The following is a 19,293-nucleotide window of genomic DNA, read 5'->3' on the forward strand; positions in this document are numbered from 1 at the left end:
AACTGTATATATATTTAGGTGAGGAGAATTTTGCTCCAAGAGGAATAATGAAGGATATACCTGTGTGTCAGAGGGAGAGGCTGCAGGTGGATGGCTGGGAAGGGCAGTAGGAGTTTTGTTACTCCAGGTAGTGACAGTAGGGGCAATTCTAACCTGAATCGAACAAAGAAATACCAATCACAGAAAATAAAAAATGAAAACGTTAAAAGAAGAAAAAAACACACAAGGCATTAGTGGCGTGCAAAGCAAAAAATAAAGAGATGCAAGGCAGCATACATTAAGCAACTACTTTCAAGGCAGTTTTGTAGCAAAATTTACCACGAAAAAGGGAGACGGGTGAGGGGAAATCAATGAGAATCTAAATCAAAAGCACAGGGAGTAATGCCATTCCAGAGGGTCAAGAATAAAGGGAAGAGCTAAGTGCTATAAGCAGGGTAGAAATGTAGGCATTCCAGAAAAAAGTCTTTGGTTGAGAGTGATTGCTTTGAAGCATTAATTGTATTTACAATACTATTACATTTGTAAACATATAGCCATAAGCTCCATTTTCTTGATTTCAGTTAGCATCACAAAAATCCCATGAGTCCAATAATACATCCACTAAGCTCAGAATCATTCACAATTAGAGAATATCAGAGCTTGAATATTTGAGATCACCCAGTCTACTACTGCTCATTCTTTACCGCTACCAAAGCCAGACCCAGAGAAGCTATTCAAAAGAGGTTAGTACAGCCCTGTGATGGAGGCAGGATGGATCCAGGCCAGAGTCTGCTACTGGATGCCTTCTCTCAAGTTCAGAGGATCTCAAAAAAGAATTTTTAACCCATCAAAACCTTTCCTGGACAATTAAGTCTTTATAGGAACTCAGCATATATACAATTGTGCTCAGGTAGAAGTGATTTCCTCCTCATCCTGCCTCCCTTTCCCCATGATCTGTAACACTGCTTTAACATGAGTCTCAGTAATATAAGTCATAAATCAAAAAAAAATCACTGCTGAGAGGTAGGGACGGCGAAGTATTGGCACAGTGGTAGGGTGTTTGCCTTGCACGCTTTTGACTTGAAATGGACCCGGGTTTGATCGCCGGCATCCCAAATGGGGCCCGAGCCTGCCAGGAATGATTTCTGAGCACAGAGCCAGTAGTAAGCCCTGAGTGTCATAGGGTATGGCCCAAAAACGAAACAAACAAAACAAAAAAGAGAATCACTGCTGGTGTCAGAGCAGTAACATAGAGGGTAGAGCATTTTGCCTTGCACGCAGCTGACCTGACATACCATATGGTCTCCTAAGCCTGCAAGGAGGAATTTCTGAGCTCAGAGCCAGGAGTAATCCCTGAATGACACTGCTAGGTGTGATCCAAAACCCAAAACCAAAAAAAGAAAGAAAAAAAAAAAAAATCACTGCTTGATTTAATTAATCTCTTTATGAGATTAAGTCTAATAAAAATCTTTCAATGCATTTGACATTTTTAGAAAGTCAGAAAAACCAACATAAAAAGAGTAATTATTTTCCTCTCCCCATGAACAGAATACCTTTTCTCGGTACCATGAGAAACTGCTTCAAACCAGAGGTGCCTGAAACTTCTAATATAGGCTACTTAGCCACATTAATAAAGAAAAATTTAATCTCTGTGTCTTAAATTTCTGGCTAATTCCTTAACCCCCTGCCCCAATTTTCTAAGCCATCATTCATTCTACATCCCTGACATTCTTTTTTTTTTTTTGGGCCACACCCGGCAGTGCTCAGGGGTACTCCTGGCTATCTGCTCAGAAATAGCTGGCAGGCACAGGGGGACCATATGGGACGCCGGGATTCGAACCAACCACCTTAGGTCCTGGATCAGCTGCTTGCAAGGCAAATGCCGCTGTACTATCTCTCCGGCCCCTACATCCCTGACATTCTAAGTCTAGTACAATCTTCACAAAAATGAGATTGAGGGCCCGGAGATATAGCATGGAGGTAAGGCGTTTGCCTTTCATGCAGGAGGTCATCGGTTCAAATCCCGGTGTCCCATATGGTCCCCCGTGTCTGCCAGGAGCGATTTCTGAGCCTGGAGCCAGGAATAACCCCTGAGCACTGCCGGGTGTGACCCAAAAACCACAAAAAAAAAAAAAAAATGAGATTGAATTTTTTTTTTTTTTTTTTTTGGTTTTTGGGCCACTCCCAGCGGTGCTCAGGGGTTACTCCTGGCTGTCTGCTCAGAAATAGCTCCTGGCAGGCACGGGGGACCATATGGGACACCGGGATTCGAACCAACCAGTCCTGGATCGGCTGCTTGCAAGGCAAATGCCGCTGTGCTATCTCTCCGGGCCCGAATTTTTTGTTTTAAACACATACTTTAAACATATCTACTGTCAGGTATTCATAAAGCCTTTGGTATTTGTGAAGAGAAAGGAGGAAACAAAAATGAAGAGAGAATACTCTAGATCTGTGGTTTCCAACCATTTCATACTTGCCAGCCCAGAGCTGAAAACCACTGACAGATGGCAAAAACATTGTTTCTGCCCACCAAGAACTTTCTTGGCTCAGCACTGATTGGAGACAAAACTGAAAAACCACTGTGCTAAGTAACACAGTCAAACAGAATCCATCTTGATTAGGAACTAATCAGAAGTATAATAGGCAATAGAATGAATTGATTTTTTCCTCGGTTTTCCATGACTTCAGTACAATGAAATGTAAAGAAAGCCCTGCCAATCTAATCGGTACTTGGTTCTATATTCTGGGGTTGGGGGCTGGGGGGGATTAACTACTAAATTCCCTACTCATGCTCAGGCCCATGCTACCTGCAGCCATGCTCAGGGATAGGTAGTGCTGGGTTCAAACTCAAAGCATCTAAGTGTCAATATTCTGAGCTTTTATGTGGCCCTTAATTTTTCCTTTTTAAAATATGGGCAAAGTGGGGCCGGGCGGTGGTGCTGGAGGTAAGGTGCCTGCCTTGCCTGCGCTAGCCTAGGACGGACCGCGGTTCGATCCCCCGGAGTCCCATATGGTCCCCCAAGAAGCCAGGAGCAACTTCTGAGCGCATAGCCAGGAGTAACCCCTGAGCGTCACAGGGTGTGGCCCAAAAACCAAAAAAAAAAAAAAAAAAAATATGGGCAAAGTACTAGTCAACTTTATTATCAAAACCACTTATTATGCATGAAAATAAATATTTTGTTTAATAACATGTAGGTTATAAGTTAGTTTAGAAATATGAGAGAGACCAGTTGGAAAATAATGAAAGAAAAAGCAGGCTTTTAATAAATATTATTTAATATTTTTCATATTCCCCACAATTTATGTTTCATAAACATCTGGTCATTTGTGCTCGCTTTGGCAGCACATATACTAAAATTGGAACAATACAAAGAAGATTAGCATGGCCCCTGTGCAAGGATGACACGCAAATTCATGAAGCGTTCCATATTTAAAAAAAAATGTGGTCATTCACTACATTAATACACAAGTGTCCACATAAACATCTTCTGAATATTCTTGATCATATTAATACAGGAGACACAATAAACCCTACACTCATGACAAAAAATATGAAGGAAAAAATTGACTTTCTGAAAATATTTTATAATATCAACAAAATCAACCACAAGATCACTTCTACTTTACATAAAGTTTGCTTCAGGAAACACAGCATAAAGTTTCAAGAACAGATGTGTACATACAATGAAAGTTTAAGTGATGGAAAAAATAAGAAATCACCCTAGAAAACTTAGTATCTAATATCTAATGTTTGGCTAGATTAAAGGGCTACTTTAGAAAAATATCACATACAATGTTTTCTTTTCACATAGGTTTTCTTCCTTTCCTTCTTTTAGGTTTTTTTTTTTGGGGGGGGGGGGATGGGGTGTCACATTCAACAATGCTCAGGCATATATCTCCTGGAGAAGCTTAGAGAAAGAAATGTGGTTTGGGAGATTCAACTAGCGCTGGCCTCCTGCAAGGCAGGCACAAGTGCCTTACCTTATCTCTTAGGTCTAATATATGTGGGATTTTGTTGTTGTTATTATTGTTATTTTTGCAGGGGAGGGAAGATGATTCATACCTGGTGGTACCCTCGGGCTACTACAAGCTCTGTGTTGGCATGACTGCTCCTGGTAGTATTTGTCAGAACATGATACCAGGGGTCAAACCTAGGTTGACCCCATGCAAGGAAAGTGACCTAACCACTGCAATCTCTCTGGCCTCACCACAAGCATTGTTATCTAGCTTTTTAACCTCCTATAATCTTTTGCCCAATAGTCTAGTATCGCCAATTTAAATTAAAAAAAAAAAAACAACATATATGTGCCTTGTTAATCTGGAATGTAATACTCACATGGGGATAATATTGTTGAGTTGAAACTCTTGACATCTGTGTATGGCCAGCAACTGGTCCAGGTCTGCTCTTGGGCAACTGCTGCCTCTCATAAGGCAGTTTGGTTGTTTCCTGTCTTGGTACAGGCTCTCCTTGTGCTCTACAAAGTCTGTCACGAAGTTGCACAATATTTGGCTGTAAGAAACATGGAATAAGAATAAAGCATTATTAGAATTCACCCAACTACAGAATAGCATGCTGATTTTCTTAAGAGACTCCTTTCTGTTCATATGTGTATAAAACAACTTTATCTCAAAGATTTGGCATCAAGATTTATAATACTCCAAACTGATAGTAGAGGCCCACTGATAAACAGTATAACTTAGATTCAGCTGAGAAAAGAATCTGAATTATGCCCATTACAGGGCATGAGATCATTATTATTTATTACGGTTCTTTTGCCATTTTCTTGTAGTTGACCAATGTATCAATCACAAAATATGCAAGTAGTTTAAAAAAGATAATTTTGTTTCTTTGTAAAGAAAAAGGCCTCAAGAAAAATTCACGGGGCCGGGCGGTGGCGCTAAAGGTAAGGTGCCTGCCTTGCCTGCGCTATCCTTGGACGGACCGCGGTTCGATCCCCCGGTGTCCCATATGGTCCCCCAAGCCAGGAGCAACTTCTGAGCGCATAGCCAGGAGTAACCCCTGAGCGTTACTGGGTGTGGCCCAAAAACCAAAAAAAAAAAAAAAAAAAAAAAGAAAAATTCACTACTAAAAACAGTGATTTGAGAAAGATGAAACTTAATTTTAAAGAGATAAGAAGGGTCAGAGTGATAGCACAATGGCAGGGTGTTTGTTTGCTTGCATGCAGCCAACCTGGGAAGGACCCAGGTAGATTTCTGAGCACAGAGCCAGGAGTAACTCCTGAGTACAGCCGGGTGTGGCTCAAAAACAAAACAAACAAACAAAAAAGGAGACAAATAAATTAGGGGGTGAAATATAATTAAGGACAGTCTATGTAAATTTACAGTTATATAGATCTATAGTAACTGTAAGTCGATCATATACATATTCTATGCAGTAGCAATAACCAAAAAGGCAATATGTTAATAGATTTAGATTTAATTTTAATATTTTAAAATATTTTCACACCTGCACAGTATTTTTTAAATTCATATGTTATATAAAAGTTTAAAGATTTAAAAGTTTCCAGGCAGGATTGGGGCCCAGCAAAAGAACAGAAAGGTTAAAAATACTTTTTTCCAGGATATTTGATTACCTCTTAATGAAGAGATTAAAAATCCTACTTCCCAATAAACAATAAGAGTCTACTGAGATATAAAGAATACAGTAAGATTAAAATTACGTTTTCTGGGGTTTTTTTTTTTGGGGGGGAGGTCACATCTGGTGACGCTCAGGGGTTACTCCTAGCTCTGCACTCAGAAATCGCTCCTGGCAGGCTTGGGGGACCACATGGGATGCCGGAATTTGAATTAAAATTCAGTTCAAATTCAGATACAGAACCATCCGTCCTGAATCTGCTGCATGCAAAGAAAACTCATTACCACTGTACTATCTCTCCAGTCCCTAAAATTATGTTTTCTGTATAAAGAATATACTTTAAAGGAGGCAAGAGATAGAACAGCTTGCCTTGCAAATGGCTAACTAGGGTTCAATCCTTGGTACAACTTAAGGTCCCTAAAGCACTGCCAGGAATGATCCCTGAACACAGAGATGGGAGTAAACACCAAGTACTGTGAGGCATAGCTAAAAAATAAAAATGTATTTTAAAACTAAAAAGTACGAAGTAGGGCCCGGAGAGATAGCACAGCGGTGTTTGCCTTGCAAGCAGCCGATCCAGGACCAAAGGTGGTTAGTTCGAATCCCGGTGTCCCATATGGTCTCCTGTGCCTGCCAGAAGCCATTTCTGAGCAAACAGCCAGGAGTAACCCCTGAGCACCTCCAGGTGTGGGCCAAAAACCAAAAAAAAAAAAAAAAAAAAAAAAAAAAAAGTGCGAAGTATAATGTATAGAAAATCCATGGAATTATAAATAATACTGAAAATAAAGTTTAATTCTAAGTCTAGAAAATTAGATTAAGTTAATCTTATAACAAAGGAATTTGTATCTCAATAACTAGTGAGACTATATTAAATAAAAAGTCTCATAAAATAGTATAAAAGTCATCAATAAAATGATTTTCCGGGGCCCAGAGAGATAGCGGTGTTTGCCTTGCAAGCAGCCCATCCAGGACCAAAGGTGGTTGGTTCGAATCCCGGTGTCCCATATGGTCCCCTGTGCCTGCCAGGAGCTATTTCTGAGCAGACAGCCAGGAGTAACCCCTGAGCAACACTGGGTGTGGCCCAAAAACTGGAAGAAAAAAAAAATAGGTTTTCCATTTCACCTATTATTCTTATTAGAAAACTAGGAAGTTGGGCCAGAGAGAGATAGATGGAGGCAGTGCATTTGCCTTGCATGCAGAACGACAGTGGTTCGAACCCCAGCATCCCATATGGTCCCCCGTGCCTGCCAAGAGCTATTTCTGAGCAGATAGCCAGGAGTAACCCCTGAGCGCCACCGGGTGTGGCCCAAAAACCAAGAGAAAAAAAATATGCTCCAGGAAAAACTGAATAAATTTTGGACCAGGGAGATGAATCAAAAGGCTGGAGTGTATGTTTAGCATGTGGGAACCGCAGGTTTAACCCCAGCACTGTGTCACCAAGCATCCCCAGGTGATGAAACAAAAAAAACAACAACAAAATAATGGTTAAGACAATTTTATTTTCTTAATTTAAAAAAATATATAGGAGTAAGAAAATATCTGTAAGAAAAAGCAGCTACACCCTCATGACTTCAACCCATGCCCTGATTTTAGGTTTCCTTCTTCTATGATCCCATAGCACGAGTGGCTCTATTATCGTCCTTATCACTTCTGGGAACTCGCTAAGGGATAGGATATTGGCCATCTTACTCATTCCTATTCTCAGAAACTTGTTGAACTGAAGCAAAGTCTTAAAGAAACTCGGGTGACATGAAAAATCTTGGGTTATACCAAGTAAGGACACTAACTTAAACTGGTAAAGTAGTTTCCTTCGGTATGAATAAAATTACACTTCACATGAGACTGATATGTCATCAATCCCATTACTAATATGTCAGGAGAACTAAAAAATCAGAATCCAGGAGTAGTGAGATAGAACAGAAGCAAAAGCACTTGCCTTGTATGCAGGCTGGCCCAAGTTTGAATCCCCAGAATTACATACAGTCCCCAAGCACTGCCAGGAGTCACTCCTGAGTACAAAGCCAAGAATTGCTCCTAAGCAATGCCAGATGTGGGCCCAGAAAACAAAATAAAATCCATTTTTTAAAAATGTCATGTTTATAGATTTTTTTTTGTTTGTTTTGTTTTTGGGCCACACCCGGTAACGCTCAGGGGTTACTCCTGGCTATGTGCTCAGAAGTTGCTCCTGGCTTGGGGGACCATATGGGACACCGGGGGATCGAACCGCGGTCCGTCCAAGGCTAGCGCAGGCAAGGCAGGCACCTTACCTTTAGCGCCACCGCCCGGCTGTGTTTATAGATTTTTAAACACTTTTTTTTTTTTTTGGTTTTTGGGCCACACCCATTTGACGCTCAGGGGTTACTCCTGGCTATGCGCTCAGAAATCACTCCTGGCTTGGGGGACCATATGGGACGCCAAGGGATCAAACCGCTGTCCGTCCTACGCTAGCACTTGCAAGGCAGACACCTTACCTCTAGCGCCACCTCCCTGGCCCCTGATTTTTTTTTTTGGGGGGGGGGTCACACCCGGCAGTGCTCAGGGTTACTCCTGGCTCCATGCTCAGAAATTGCTCCTGGCAAGCACGGGGGACCATATGGGACGCTGGGATTCGAACCGATGACCTCCTGCATGAAAGGCAAACGCCTTACCTCCATGCTATCTCTCCAGCCCCTTGGCCCCTGATTTTTAAACATTTTTAACAAAAACCTTGACCCACAGAATCAGCATTTGTCTTAAATATCGGTAAATCAGCCCTCTTCTCATTAATTTTTCTAATATATTGCACTCATAAGTAAGGGAGCTATTCTCTGAAAACCCCTTTGATGCAACATGGGCTCACCTAAATTAATCTTTGGCAATTTGTCAGTAACATTTACCTCTGACTCCAGCACGTTCTTCATTTGACCTAGTATGTTTTTTGTTTAATAGAGTGCTGTCAAGAACTCTTCTTTCTATTACATCAAATATTCAATGATAAAAACATTCAGTTCTAATTACCTGGTTTGTGTTTTCAGGCAGAAAAGCCAAGGCTGCAGCAATATTACCCTGGGCTGCCAACAAATTGGCATACTGACTCATCTTCTCGGCCAAAAGGACACCAATAGTGTTTGTGTCCATGGCTTGGGTGAGTTGTACAGCTTTTCGAAGAATCACAACTTTCTCAATCAGATCCTGAATAAGATAAAGAACGGAGAATGAAGGGAGAAACAAAGAGGCCAATATGTGTAAGAGGAAAAGCAGAAGAATAAAACATTGCTATGAGTCCCAAAACCCATTTTCAACACTCTTAGATCTGAACTTAATAGCTACCATTTTAGGTAAGTCAAAATACTAAGGAGAAAGATCTCTTACTCACTGCCTCCTAAACTGATAACCACTTGTCTTGTGCACTCAAAGAAGCAAACAATAAAAGTACAAGTAGGAAGCCAGAGAGAAAGCAGGAGGCCAGTAGGCAGAGAGCCTGCCTTGAACAAGTCCAACCCAGGTTCTATCCCTGGCACTTCAAATGGTTCCCACAGCCCACCAAAGGTGATCCCAATCAAGAGCAGGCCCTGAGTGCCCTGGGTATGGCTCTTTAAACAACATAAAGTTGTTCTTTTTTATTTTAGTTCCTAAAAACCTGAGAATATTCCATACATTCTTTTTTACTTCTCTTTTTGCATGTATTGACACTACATGATATTCCACCTTCCTCTGACTTTCATTTTCCCCTATCCTAAAAAATTCTCTACTGGTACTAGACTTTTCTGGAGTCTTCCCTATCCGCCTTTGCTTCTTCCTTTTAAACAACACAACGGAGATACTGAAGAAAGACAAAAGAGAAAGTATAAAGAAGTATGTCTTAGGCCACGTTCATGCTCCTACCAGCAACTTTCCACAACAAACTACCGAACTATACATAACTTTAATCCTATGAACAACGCAAACCCATTTTACTCTCCCATTAACTGAGACCCTCAGAAACAATAAATACACATACTTACCTAGCAAAACAAAATCAAGCAGGCACAAATCAATTATTTCTGCAGCAATTTCATTAAGTTCTAGTACATATGCACCATGATAGACAATACTATTTTTTAAAAAAAGTACGTTTTTTAAGGGGTAAAGGACATTTACCTGAAGGGATAAAGGATTGCTTCCATCTTGAGCTTTATTCCAACAAGCAACTAGTTTCTCTACATTCCCTGCACAGATGTAGCAGAGGCACGCCTGAGTCTGCAGGAGACCATCACCTTCCCTTTCAAGCCTGGTTCCCAGAAGATCTACATGAGGGAAATAAAATGGCATCCAAGGCAATCTGTATGTTATGACATGAGCAGCCCAACACTATCTCCAGAGATATACCATATTTTTTGTACCATAAGATGTATTTTCCCCCCGCAAAAGATAAAGGGACATCTATAGGTTTTCAAAAAAGTAAAGACATTATTGTAATAATCCCAGAGACAATAGAGTTAAGAACTGAAAGGAGCGGCCCATAATATGAAGCTAACCACAAAGAGTGGTGAAAGCTGTTAGGGAAACAACTACACCAACAACTAGCATGACAATGTTAATGAATGAGAGAAGTAGAATGCCTGTCTTGAATACAGGCGGGGTGGAGGAGGAGGGAGGAGGGCACTGGTGGTGGGAATGTTGCATTGGTGAAGGGGTTGTTCTGTTTATGATTAAAACCCAACTACAATCATGTGTGTAATTATGGTGTTTAAATAAAGACTTTATAATGAAAAAAAAATGATAGGGGGGGAAATGTCTGTGAGTCTTATGGTTGCCTGGAGCTGAAGCCTAAGTGTGCAGGGGACTTTTTTTTATATTAACAAAAAAGAATTTTGGGGCTGGAGAGATAGCATGGAGGTAAGGCGTTTGCCTTTCATGCAGGAGGTCATCGGTTCGAATCCCAGCGTCCCATATGGTCCCCCGTGCCTGCCAGGAGCAATTTCTGAGCCTGGAGCCAGGAATAACCCCTGAGCACTGCCGGGTGTGACCCAAAAAAAAAAAAAAAGAATTTTAAAAAGGTTTTGCTATTTTCTGATGTTAAAAAAATAAGTTAGGTAAATGTGTTAAACCAGCTGTGGACTGTCATATTGTAAATATACTTCCACCTCGCAGTCTGGTTGTTCCCAGTTGCTATCTTCTGAAGGCGTCTAGCATTGCACCATTTTTTTTTAGAATATTTTTTTTGTTTTCCTTATCTAAAAACTATGTGCGTCTTATGGTGTGGTGAATCTTATAGAGTGAAAAATACAGTAGGTTAACGAATGAAAATAATGTAAAATGCACAGTGCTCTTCCATTAATAATGGTGCAAATCACAGTGGGAGAGGAGAGGAGAGGAGAGGGAAGGGGAGGGGAGGGGAGGGGGAAGGAGGGGAGGGGGAAGGAGAGGAGGGGGAAGGAGGGGAGGAATTCATAGGTGCTGACAAACTTTTTTTTTCTTTTTTCTTTTTTTTTTTTGGTTTTTGGGCCACAACCTGTGACGCTCAGGGGTTACTCCTGGCTATGCGCTCAGAAGTTGCTCCTGGCTTCTTGGGGGACCATATGGGACGCCAGGGGATCGAACCGCGGTCCGTCCTAGGCTAGCGCAGGCAAGGCAGGCACCTTACCTCCAGCGCCACCACCCGGCCCCGTGCTGACAAACTTAATGTATATAATATGAATATAAACATATCTATTTTATAATAAACATAAAAATGAATATAAGAAAAAATATTCTATATCCCTAGCTCTTGCATGCAATTCTCTTAATTACATTAGAAAAATAGAAAGAGACTAGGGAATGTACATTTGGATGTGGGAGGTCCTGAAGCCAGAGAAGATTCCAAGTCCCATAGTCCTATTCCCACCCTCCAAATGAGCACCACCAGGTGTGGTCCCAAAACAAAAGTAGAAAAATGTAATAATCGGGAGCAATACTTGAGTACTGCTAGTGAATACTTGATTCCACTTCATGATATCAGAAACTTCTATAAGCAGCAGTTTAAACCACAACACATTTAAAATAAACATCAATGGTATGGGGGCCAAAGAGATAGCACAAAGGTAGGACATTTGCCTTGTATGCAGCTGATCCAAGATCAAGCCAGGAGAAACAGTAGTTCAAATCCCGGAATCCCATATAGTCCCCTGTGCCCATCAGGAGTGATTTCTGAGTGCAGAGCCAGAAGTAACCCCTGAGCACTGTCGGGTGTGACCCAAAAACAAAACAAAACAAAAAAAATACTGATGTAATTTTATAGTAGAGCTGTTTGCCATTGATGGTTTTTTTGGGTGGGGGAGGTTGAGTCACGTCTTGTAGCTCAATGCTCAGAAATCACTCCTGGCAGGCCAGAGAGATAGCACAACGTTTGCCTTAGGCCAGGGGTCTCAAACTCAATTTACCTGGGGGCCGCAGGAGGCAAAGTCGGGGTGAGGCAGGGCCTCACCGAATATTCGCAATAAAAAATCGCATTAGTAAGAAAAAGAAATCGCATTAAACATTTGCATACCCCAAACGGAACTGCTCAGAGTTTTTGAATGTTTAATGCGATTTTTTTCTTACTAATGCGATTTTTATTGCGATTATTTACCAAATAATCACGAATACTGCGATATTTGAAGGCCAGCCGCGGGCTACAAAATGTTGTATGGAAGGCTGCAAACGGCCCATGGGCCGCAAGTTTGAGACCCCTGCCTTAGGCACAGAAGGATGCTGGGATTCGAGCCATCGTCCTTCTGCATGCAAGGAAAATGCCCTACCTCCATGCTATCTCTCTGGCCCCACATCAAGTGTTTTTCGACCTTTTTGTGCAAAGGCATTCTTTTTTCATGAAAAAAAAATCGCGAAGCACACCACCATTAGAAAATGTTAAAAAGGGGCCAGAGAGATAGCATGGAGGTAAGGCGTTTGCCTTTCATGCAGGAGGTCATCGGTTCGAATCCCGGCGTCCCATATGGTCCCCCGTGCCTGCCAGGAGCAATTTCTGAGCCTGAAGCCAGGAATAACTCCTGAGCACTGCTGGGTGTGACCCAAAAACAAATAAAAACAAAAACAAAAAAAAGAGAAAATGTTAAAAAAATTTAACTCTACACCTATATTGACTATATTTAAGGTAATTCTCTTGAATAGGAATCAAATAAAGACAAAGAAATTATTTTATGATTATTTATGATTATTATTTTATAATAAAGTATTTTATATTTGTTCATATTTCGGTTTACTTATTCAATCTAATGATTGGTCTGTTTGTGAGACAAAGCCGCATTTTACAGATGAAATTGGAATTTTTCCCACAGCACACCAGACAATATCTCACGGCACACTAGTGTGCAGCGGCAGTGTTTGAAAAACTCTGAGTTACATGACAAAGGTACTATCTCAATTTTTGTACTCTCATAATACTTTCAAATTAGTAAATGACTGCTTTTATACCTACCATTTGAGGCTTCTATCTTGAGAATAATATTAACTCTTTACCTATAAATTTAGTCATGGTCGTTAGTAAATATTAATTTTACAGACCTAATATTTATATAGACTGGTTGTGCGCCATATAACATATGACTACACTAAGGCCTTTAATGTATTTCTTTTGTCATACATTAGCTAGCAAGTGGTAGAGATAATTCCGAGTATGGTCTATCTGAAACCAAAAGCATCAAAACAGTATTATTAAAAATAATAACAGGTAGGAAAATAATGTCATTAACATTGGAAAAATATTCAAATAAACTTTTATAATTTTAGGTATTTCTGATATTTTAATAAATGCTTATTATTTCTATTTACAATATGTCAAGCCATATTCAGAACCATTACTTTAAAGTTCATTTTCTTACCACAAAGGGCTGAGAATTCATCTGGTTTAGCATAAGTCAACACTGCAGCTAAAGCTTCTCTCCAGTTTTTAAGGTCACATGACTCAACAATCTCTTTCCAATTCCTCATGACCACTGCAGTGATTAGCTTGAAAATGTAAACAGAGGAGGAAATGAACACGTTAGTACATTAGTAAAAATCAACTCTGGCTGATTCTTCTTTTCTTTCATAAACCACCTATTCACAGTAATTTAATAAAGAAGCAACAATGTAAATTTACTCTTACAAATGACATAAAATCTAGTTATTGGTTTTCCTCCCGGCCCCCAAATCACACATTTTGGAGCTGTTGAAATAATACAGTGGGTAGGGTGTTTGCCTTGCACACCGCTAACCCAGGTTTGATCCCAACATTCCATATGGTCCCCTGAATCTGCCAGGAGTGATTCCTGAGTGCAGAGCCAGGAGTAACCCCAAAGTGGCACCGGCTGTGGCCCCAAAACACAATTTAAAAAAATTATTTCATAAATTGCCAAAAAATTAAAAGTAAGGGTTATCATTAGAACATTTAACAGAAAACATAACCTGATGTGATAGATTAAAAAATACTTTCTAGGGGCCAGCGAGGTGGCGCTAGAGGTAAGGTGTCTGCCTTGCAAGCGCTAACCAAGGAACGGACCGCGGTTCGATCCCCAAGCGTCCCATATGGTCCCCCCAAGCCAGCGGCAATTTCTGAGCACTTAGCCAGGAGTAACCCCTGAGCATCAAATGGGTGTGGCCCAAAAAATTATAAAAAAGGAAAATACTTTCTAATACAAACATGAAATATGGGGTTTGAATTAACTTCATCAAGAAAAGAGGCACATGCCAGGAGCTATTTCTGAGCAGACAGCCAGGAGTAACCCCTGAGCATCACCGGGTGTGGCCCAAAAACAAAAACAAAAAACAAAACAAAACAAGAAAAGAGGCACAAAAAAAAAGAGTGAAGAAACTGAAATGGTGAGATTATAGAAACTGAAGGATATAGCTAGTGTGGCTAACTAAAAAGTAACAGAGGAAAAATACTGGACAAGGTTGAGGAGACAGAGCTCAATGCTGGTAGGACTAACACTGGGACAACTTCTTCAGAAAGGAATAAATTATCAAGCTGGAACTTAAGGGGCCGGGGAGATAGCACAGCAGTAGGGTGTTTGCCTTGAGTGCAGCAGATCCAGGATAAATAGTGGTTCAAATCCCAGTATCCTGTATGGTCCCCAGAACTTGCCAGGAGTGATTTCTGAGTGCAGAGCCAGGAGTAACCCGAGCACCGCCAGGTGTGACCCCAAAACAAAAACAAAGAAAAATAGAGCAGGGGCAGTGGCTGGAACAATAACATAGCAGGTAGGATGTTTGCCTTGCATGTGGCTGACCTGATTTTGACCCCTGGCATCCTATACAGTTCCCTGAGTACTGCCAGGAGTGATTTCTGAGCAAAAAGAAAAAACATTTCTTTGCATATGGCTGACTCAGGTTCAACTCCCAACACCCTAAATTGCCCTCCAAGCCTGGGGACATATATATGGCTTTGATTCTATTACCTTTATTTCTTAATAGAAATAGAAATAGAAGGAAGTATAAGAATCTGAAATAAGAGGCCGGAGAAATAGCACAGTGGTAGGGCGTTTGCCTTGCATGAGGCTGACCCAGGACGTACTTCGGTTCATCCCCCAGCGTCCCATATGGTCCCCCGAGCCAGGAGCAATTTCTGAGCGCATAGCTAAGAGTAACCCCTGAGTGTCACCAGGTGTGGCCCAAAAACAAACAAACAAAAAAAAATCTGAAAGAATTAAAGGGTGTAAAAATTTTTATCTTTACGAAAATATGGTGAACTAATAAAAATATGAAATTTATTTTAAAATTATATATGCGGGCCCGGAGAGATAGCACAGCGGTGTTTGCCTTGCAAGCAGCCCATCCAGGACCAAAGGTAGTTGGTTCAAATCCCGGTGTCCCATATGGTCCCCCGTGCCTGCCAGGAGCTATTTCTGAGCAGACAGCCAGGAGTAACTCCTGAGCACAGCCGGGTGTGACCCAAAAACCAAAAAAAAAAAAAAAAATTATATATGCAAAGTAAAAATTTTCTGAGTGCAGAGGAAGGAACACTGCCAGGTGTGGCCCTAAAACAAAAAGAAAAAAAAACCGAAAGAGGAGGTTGGAGAGCAGAGCAGTTAGGGCACTTGCCTTACAGTAACCATTCCCGGTACAATCCCCAGCATTCCATGGGATTTCCTCCAAGTCTGCCAGGTTGCATAGTGCAAAGCCAGGAGTAACCCCTAAGCAGAACCAGGTGTAGCCCCAAAACCAAAAAAAAAAAAAAACACTAAATAAATAAAAAAATTAAAAGGAATAATGAGTTTTTAACTCTTCACTGTTTTCTGTTTAATTATCTGTAATAAGAGTATATTATTTCAATAAATGAGATAAGTATCATTGTTTATCTATTTCATAATAACATACCCTGGTAATTTTACTTTGGGATTTTGCAAAGTATTTTTTCTGAGTTCGAGCCAAGAGTTCTTGTCCACCTGCTATAGCCAATATAATCGCATCAGCCATGCGATTATCATGTAAGCAAAGGTCAACAGCACTTTCAAAATTACCCGTCAGCAAAGCTTGAGTAATTAAACCATCAATATCTGCAACAGAAAAACAATATTGAGTTAAATAATGTTTTCTACTATTAAAAATAATACCAGGGGCCGGGCGGTGGCGCTAAAGGTAAGGTGCCTGCCTTGCCTGCGCTAGCCTTGGACGGACCGCGGTTCGATCCCCCGGTGTCCCATATGGTCCCCCAAGCCAGGAGCAACTTCTGAGCACATAGCCAGGAGTAACCCCTGAGCGTTACTGGGTGTGGCCCAAAAACCAAAAAAAAAAATAAATAAATAATACCATACCTTAAGTTTTACATGCATATACAAAGAACACAATGCTCATTTCTGAACACTACTGACGAATTATTTTCCAACAGAAGCTACTGAAATCCACTCAAATTTGATAAAATGTATGTAAATTAATGCATTTTTCAGATTAGTTAAACAGGTAATTATATGGTTTTTATCCAAATGTGTCAGAACATATCACCATTTTCAAAATAATAATATACTAAACAATAATTCAGCTTTTCTGTCTAACCTTCTAGAACCTTTGACAAATACTTACACCTTAAGTTTAGGGAATTGATTTCAAATGCCTTAACCCTGTACCAGAAAGATAGTATAGGGGTTAGGGCATTTGTTTTGCATGCAGTCAACCCTTGTTCAATCCCTGGCACTCTGTATGGTTCCCCAGAGAACCATCAGGAATAATCCCTAAAAAGAGATTAAGGAGTAAATTCTGAGCTTAGCAGAACAAGGTCACCTTACAGCCAAAACAAAAGAAGTTAAAAGTAGCAGTTACCGGGCAGGAGAAATAGCACAGTGATAGGGTGTTTGCCTTGCATGCAGAAGGACAGTGGTTCGAATACCAGCATCCCATATGGTCCCCCGAGCCTGCCAGGGGTGATTTCTGAGCAGAGCCAGGAGAAGCCCCTGAGCACTGCCCGGTGTGACCCAAAAACATAAAAACAAAACAAAAAAAAAAAAAAGTAGCAGTTACCTACCCCCACTGACAGAGATGTTAAATGTTCCTCCAGCTGATGGTAGGAATTCACATTCTTCTCTTTCCTCTTTAGTATGCTACAGCAATGAAAAAGGACAACAATTTAGCCAGAATAGAACCATGAAATAAAACTGCAAAATAAAAATCCAAGGTTGTAAGAAATAATTTTATACAAATGTAAGTGTACATATCAATTATTGGTAGATCAGAAGCTACTGACACTCAAGAATCTTTGCTTTCAGGGACAAGACTGATAGTATAGTAGGTAGGATATTTGCCTTGCTTGTGGTGGCCTGGGTTCCAGGTTTGATCCCTGGCATCCATATGTCCTGAGCACCATCAGCAATAATTCTTGAGTGTAGAGCCAGGGGAAACCCCCTGAGCATCACTAGGTGTGGCCCAAAAGCCAAAAAAAAAAAAATGTTTTCCCCTTGTTTTCTTAGGTACTTCTGCTAAAAGCAGCTTGACAAAAATAAAATACACATTTAGTCTTATCCAGCTGTTTCCACATAAACACTGACATATAACATTGTAGTCGTCTAAGATGCTGGTGTGTATGTGTTTGTAAGAAAATGATCACTTCTTCATTAGTTTGATTAACATTCATAACATTCATTACACAGTTTATTCTTGTGACTGGAACATATAGGTCTAATCTTTATCAACTTGCAAACGCACAATATAGTTTCATTAACAATAGTCACCATGCTGTACATTCCATCCCAATGACACTTTCTAATACACTGGAAATTATTCAACAACTTATTACCACCAAAAATTTCTATCTACTAGATTTAATTCTAGAATCTTTTTGCTTTATAGTGACAAAGATTGAGCCCAGGACCTCACACACAATCAAGACAAACATATCCCTGGCTGGCCCTAGAACATTTGTTCTACTATATCCATCAGTCATTAAAAAAAAAATCAGTTAGGTTTCCTTATGTAACTTAATGCAGTCAGGACTAGAGAAATATTACAGCAGGTAGGGCACTTGCCTTCTCTAAAACCAACCCGGGCTCAATTCTGAGTGCCACTACAGAATTAATTCTTGAGCACTGCCCAAATATGAAAAATAAAGTGTGTGTGTAAATATATATATACATTTTCTTCCATTTATATATAAGATGTATTATATTGTATATTGTTAATTATATAATATATATTTTTATGCATAGAGGATCATATGTATATTCTAAATTCAAATACTTTTTTTCCTCAGTCATATGTTGAACAGCAAAGTGTTGTTAGAAATATACATTTCTGGGGCTGGAGAGATAGCATGGAGGTAAAGCGTTTGCCAGGTATGACCCAAAAACCAAAAAAAAAAAAAATTCAAAACAACTTATTTTTATTGAAAACTATTCTTGGAACAAAATTACACAAGTGGCTATGCTTCTCCAGTACTAAGTGCTCATAAACTGTTTATACATACATCAAATAAAAATTCTGAATGTAAGGAATTCATAAATCAGACACTGATCTGACTACATTCATTAACAAATTTCTATTAAAAAAATTCCTTTTAGGGAACAGAGCCAATAGCACAGTAGGGAAGACATTTGCCTTGTGTTCAGCCGACCCAGGTTTGATCCCTGACATCCATATGATCTTCCAGGCCTGCCAGGAGTAACCCTTGACACTTCCACGTGTGCCCCCCAAAAAAAAATTCTTAAACTCAGAATTTTCAAATTTTCTTTCTAAAGAGAATTAACAAAACCTTATGGATTTTAAAAATATACATGTGTCAACAAAATATAAAATGCATTACATAGAAAACATTTCTATGTCTCAAGTTCTATGTTTGAAATAACATTGTCAAAAAAGGATATTTACCTCCTTAAACAAAACTAATACTCAGAAAAAAATACTCAGAAAGTACACATAGATGACTACTATTTTAATACATATTATTATTCATTAATGAGCATATTTCTAAGTGTTCCTCTTTAAGTTATACTTAGCTATATATAAACAAAAGTGTATTTCTTTTATGTGCTCTAAAATTTTAAGTATTGCAAATTTCGTTCAGATTTTCAGTAAGATTTTACAGTGGCATTGGTGGTATATTGGTGAGCATAGCTGCCCTTCAGATTTTCTTTTTAGTTTTTGGGCCACACCCAGCAGCACTCATGGGTTACTCCTGGCTGTACACTCAGAAATTGCTCCTGGCAGGGGATGCTGGGATTCGAACCACCATCCTTCTGCATGCAAGGCAAATGCCCTACCTCCATGCTATCCCTCTGGCCCCCCTTCCAGATTTTCAGTAAGATTTTATTTGTATC

The 19,293-nt window shown here is 40.0% G+C and overlaps 1 protein-coding gene and 1 non-coding gene across 5 annotated transcripts in view; one reads left to right on the plus strand and one right to left on the minus strand.

Moving 5' to 3' along the window:
* Window positions 1–19,293, minus strand: part of SEC31A (SEC31 homolog A, COPII coat complex component) — an 86,315-nt gene that overhangs the window by 23,981 nt on the left and 43,041 nt on the right. For all 4 annotated transcript variants that reach the window (XM_049790240.1, XM_049790242.1, XM_049790241.1 and 1 more), the window contains 6 exons: window positions 17,010–17,085; window positions 15,869–16,047; window positions 13,393–13,519; window positions 9,695–9,840; window positions 8,573–8,746; window positions 4,316–4,489 (listed from right to left, as the gene is read on the minus strand). In XM_049790240.1, the coding sequence (XP_049646197.1) occupies window positions 4,316–4,489; window positions 8,573–8,746; window positions 9,695–9,840; window positions 13,393–13,519; window positions 15,869–16,047; window positions 17,010–17,085 (876 nt within the window). The remainder of the gene's footprint in view (window positions 1–4,315; window positions 4,490–8,572; window positions 8,747–9,694; window positions 9,841–13,392; window positions 13,520–15,868; window positions 16,048–17,009; window positions 17,086–19,293) is intronic.
* LOC126032992 (U6 spliceosomal RNA) lies at window positions 3,307–3,413 on the plus strand. Its single transcript, XR_007504150.1, has one exon. It is a non-coding gene; the product is annotated as a U6 spliceosomal RNA (small nuclear RNA).

The sequence above is a fragment of the Suncus etruscus genome, chromosome 16 (genome assembly GCF_024139225.1).
Source record: "Suncus etruscus isolate mSunEtr1 chromosome 16, mSunEtr1.pri.cur, whole genome shotgun sequence".
In the NCBI taxonomy this organism is placed as follows: domain Eukaryota; kingdom Metazoa; phylum Chordata; class Mammalia; order Eulipotyphla; family Soricidae; genus Suncus; species Suncus etruscus.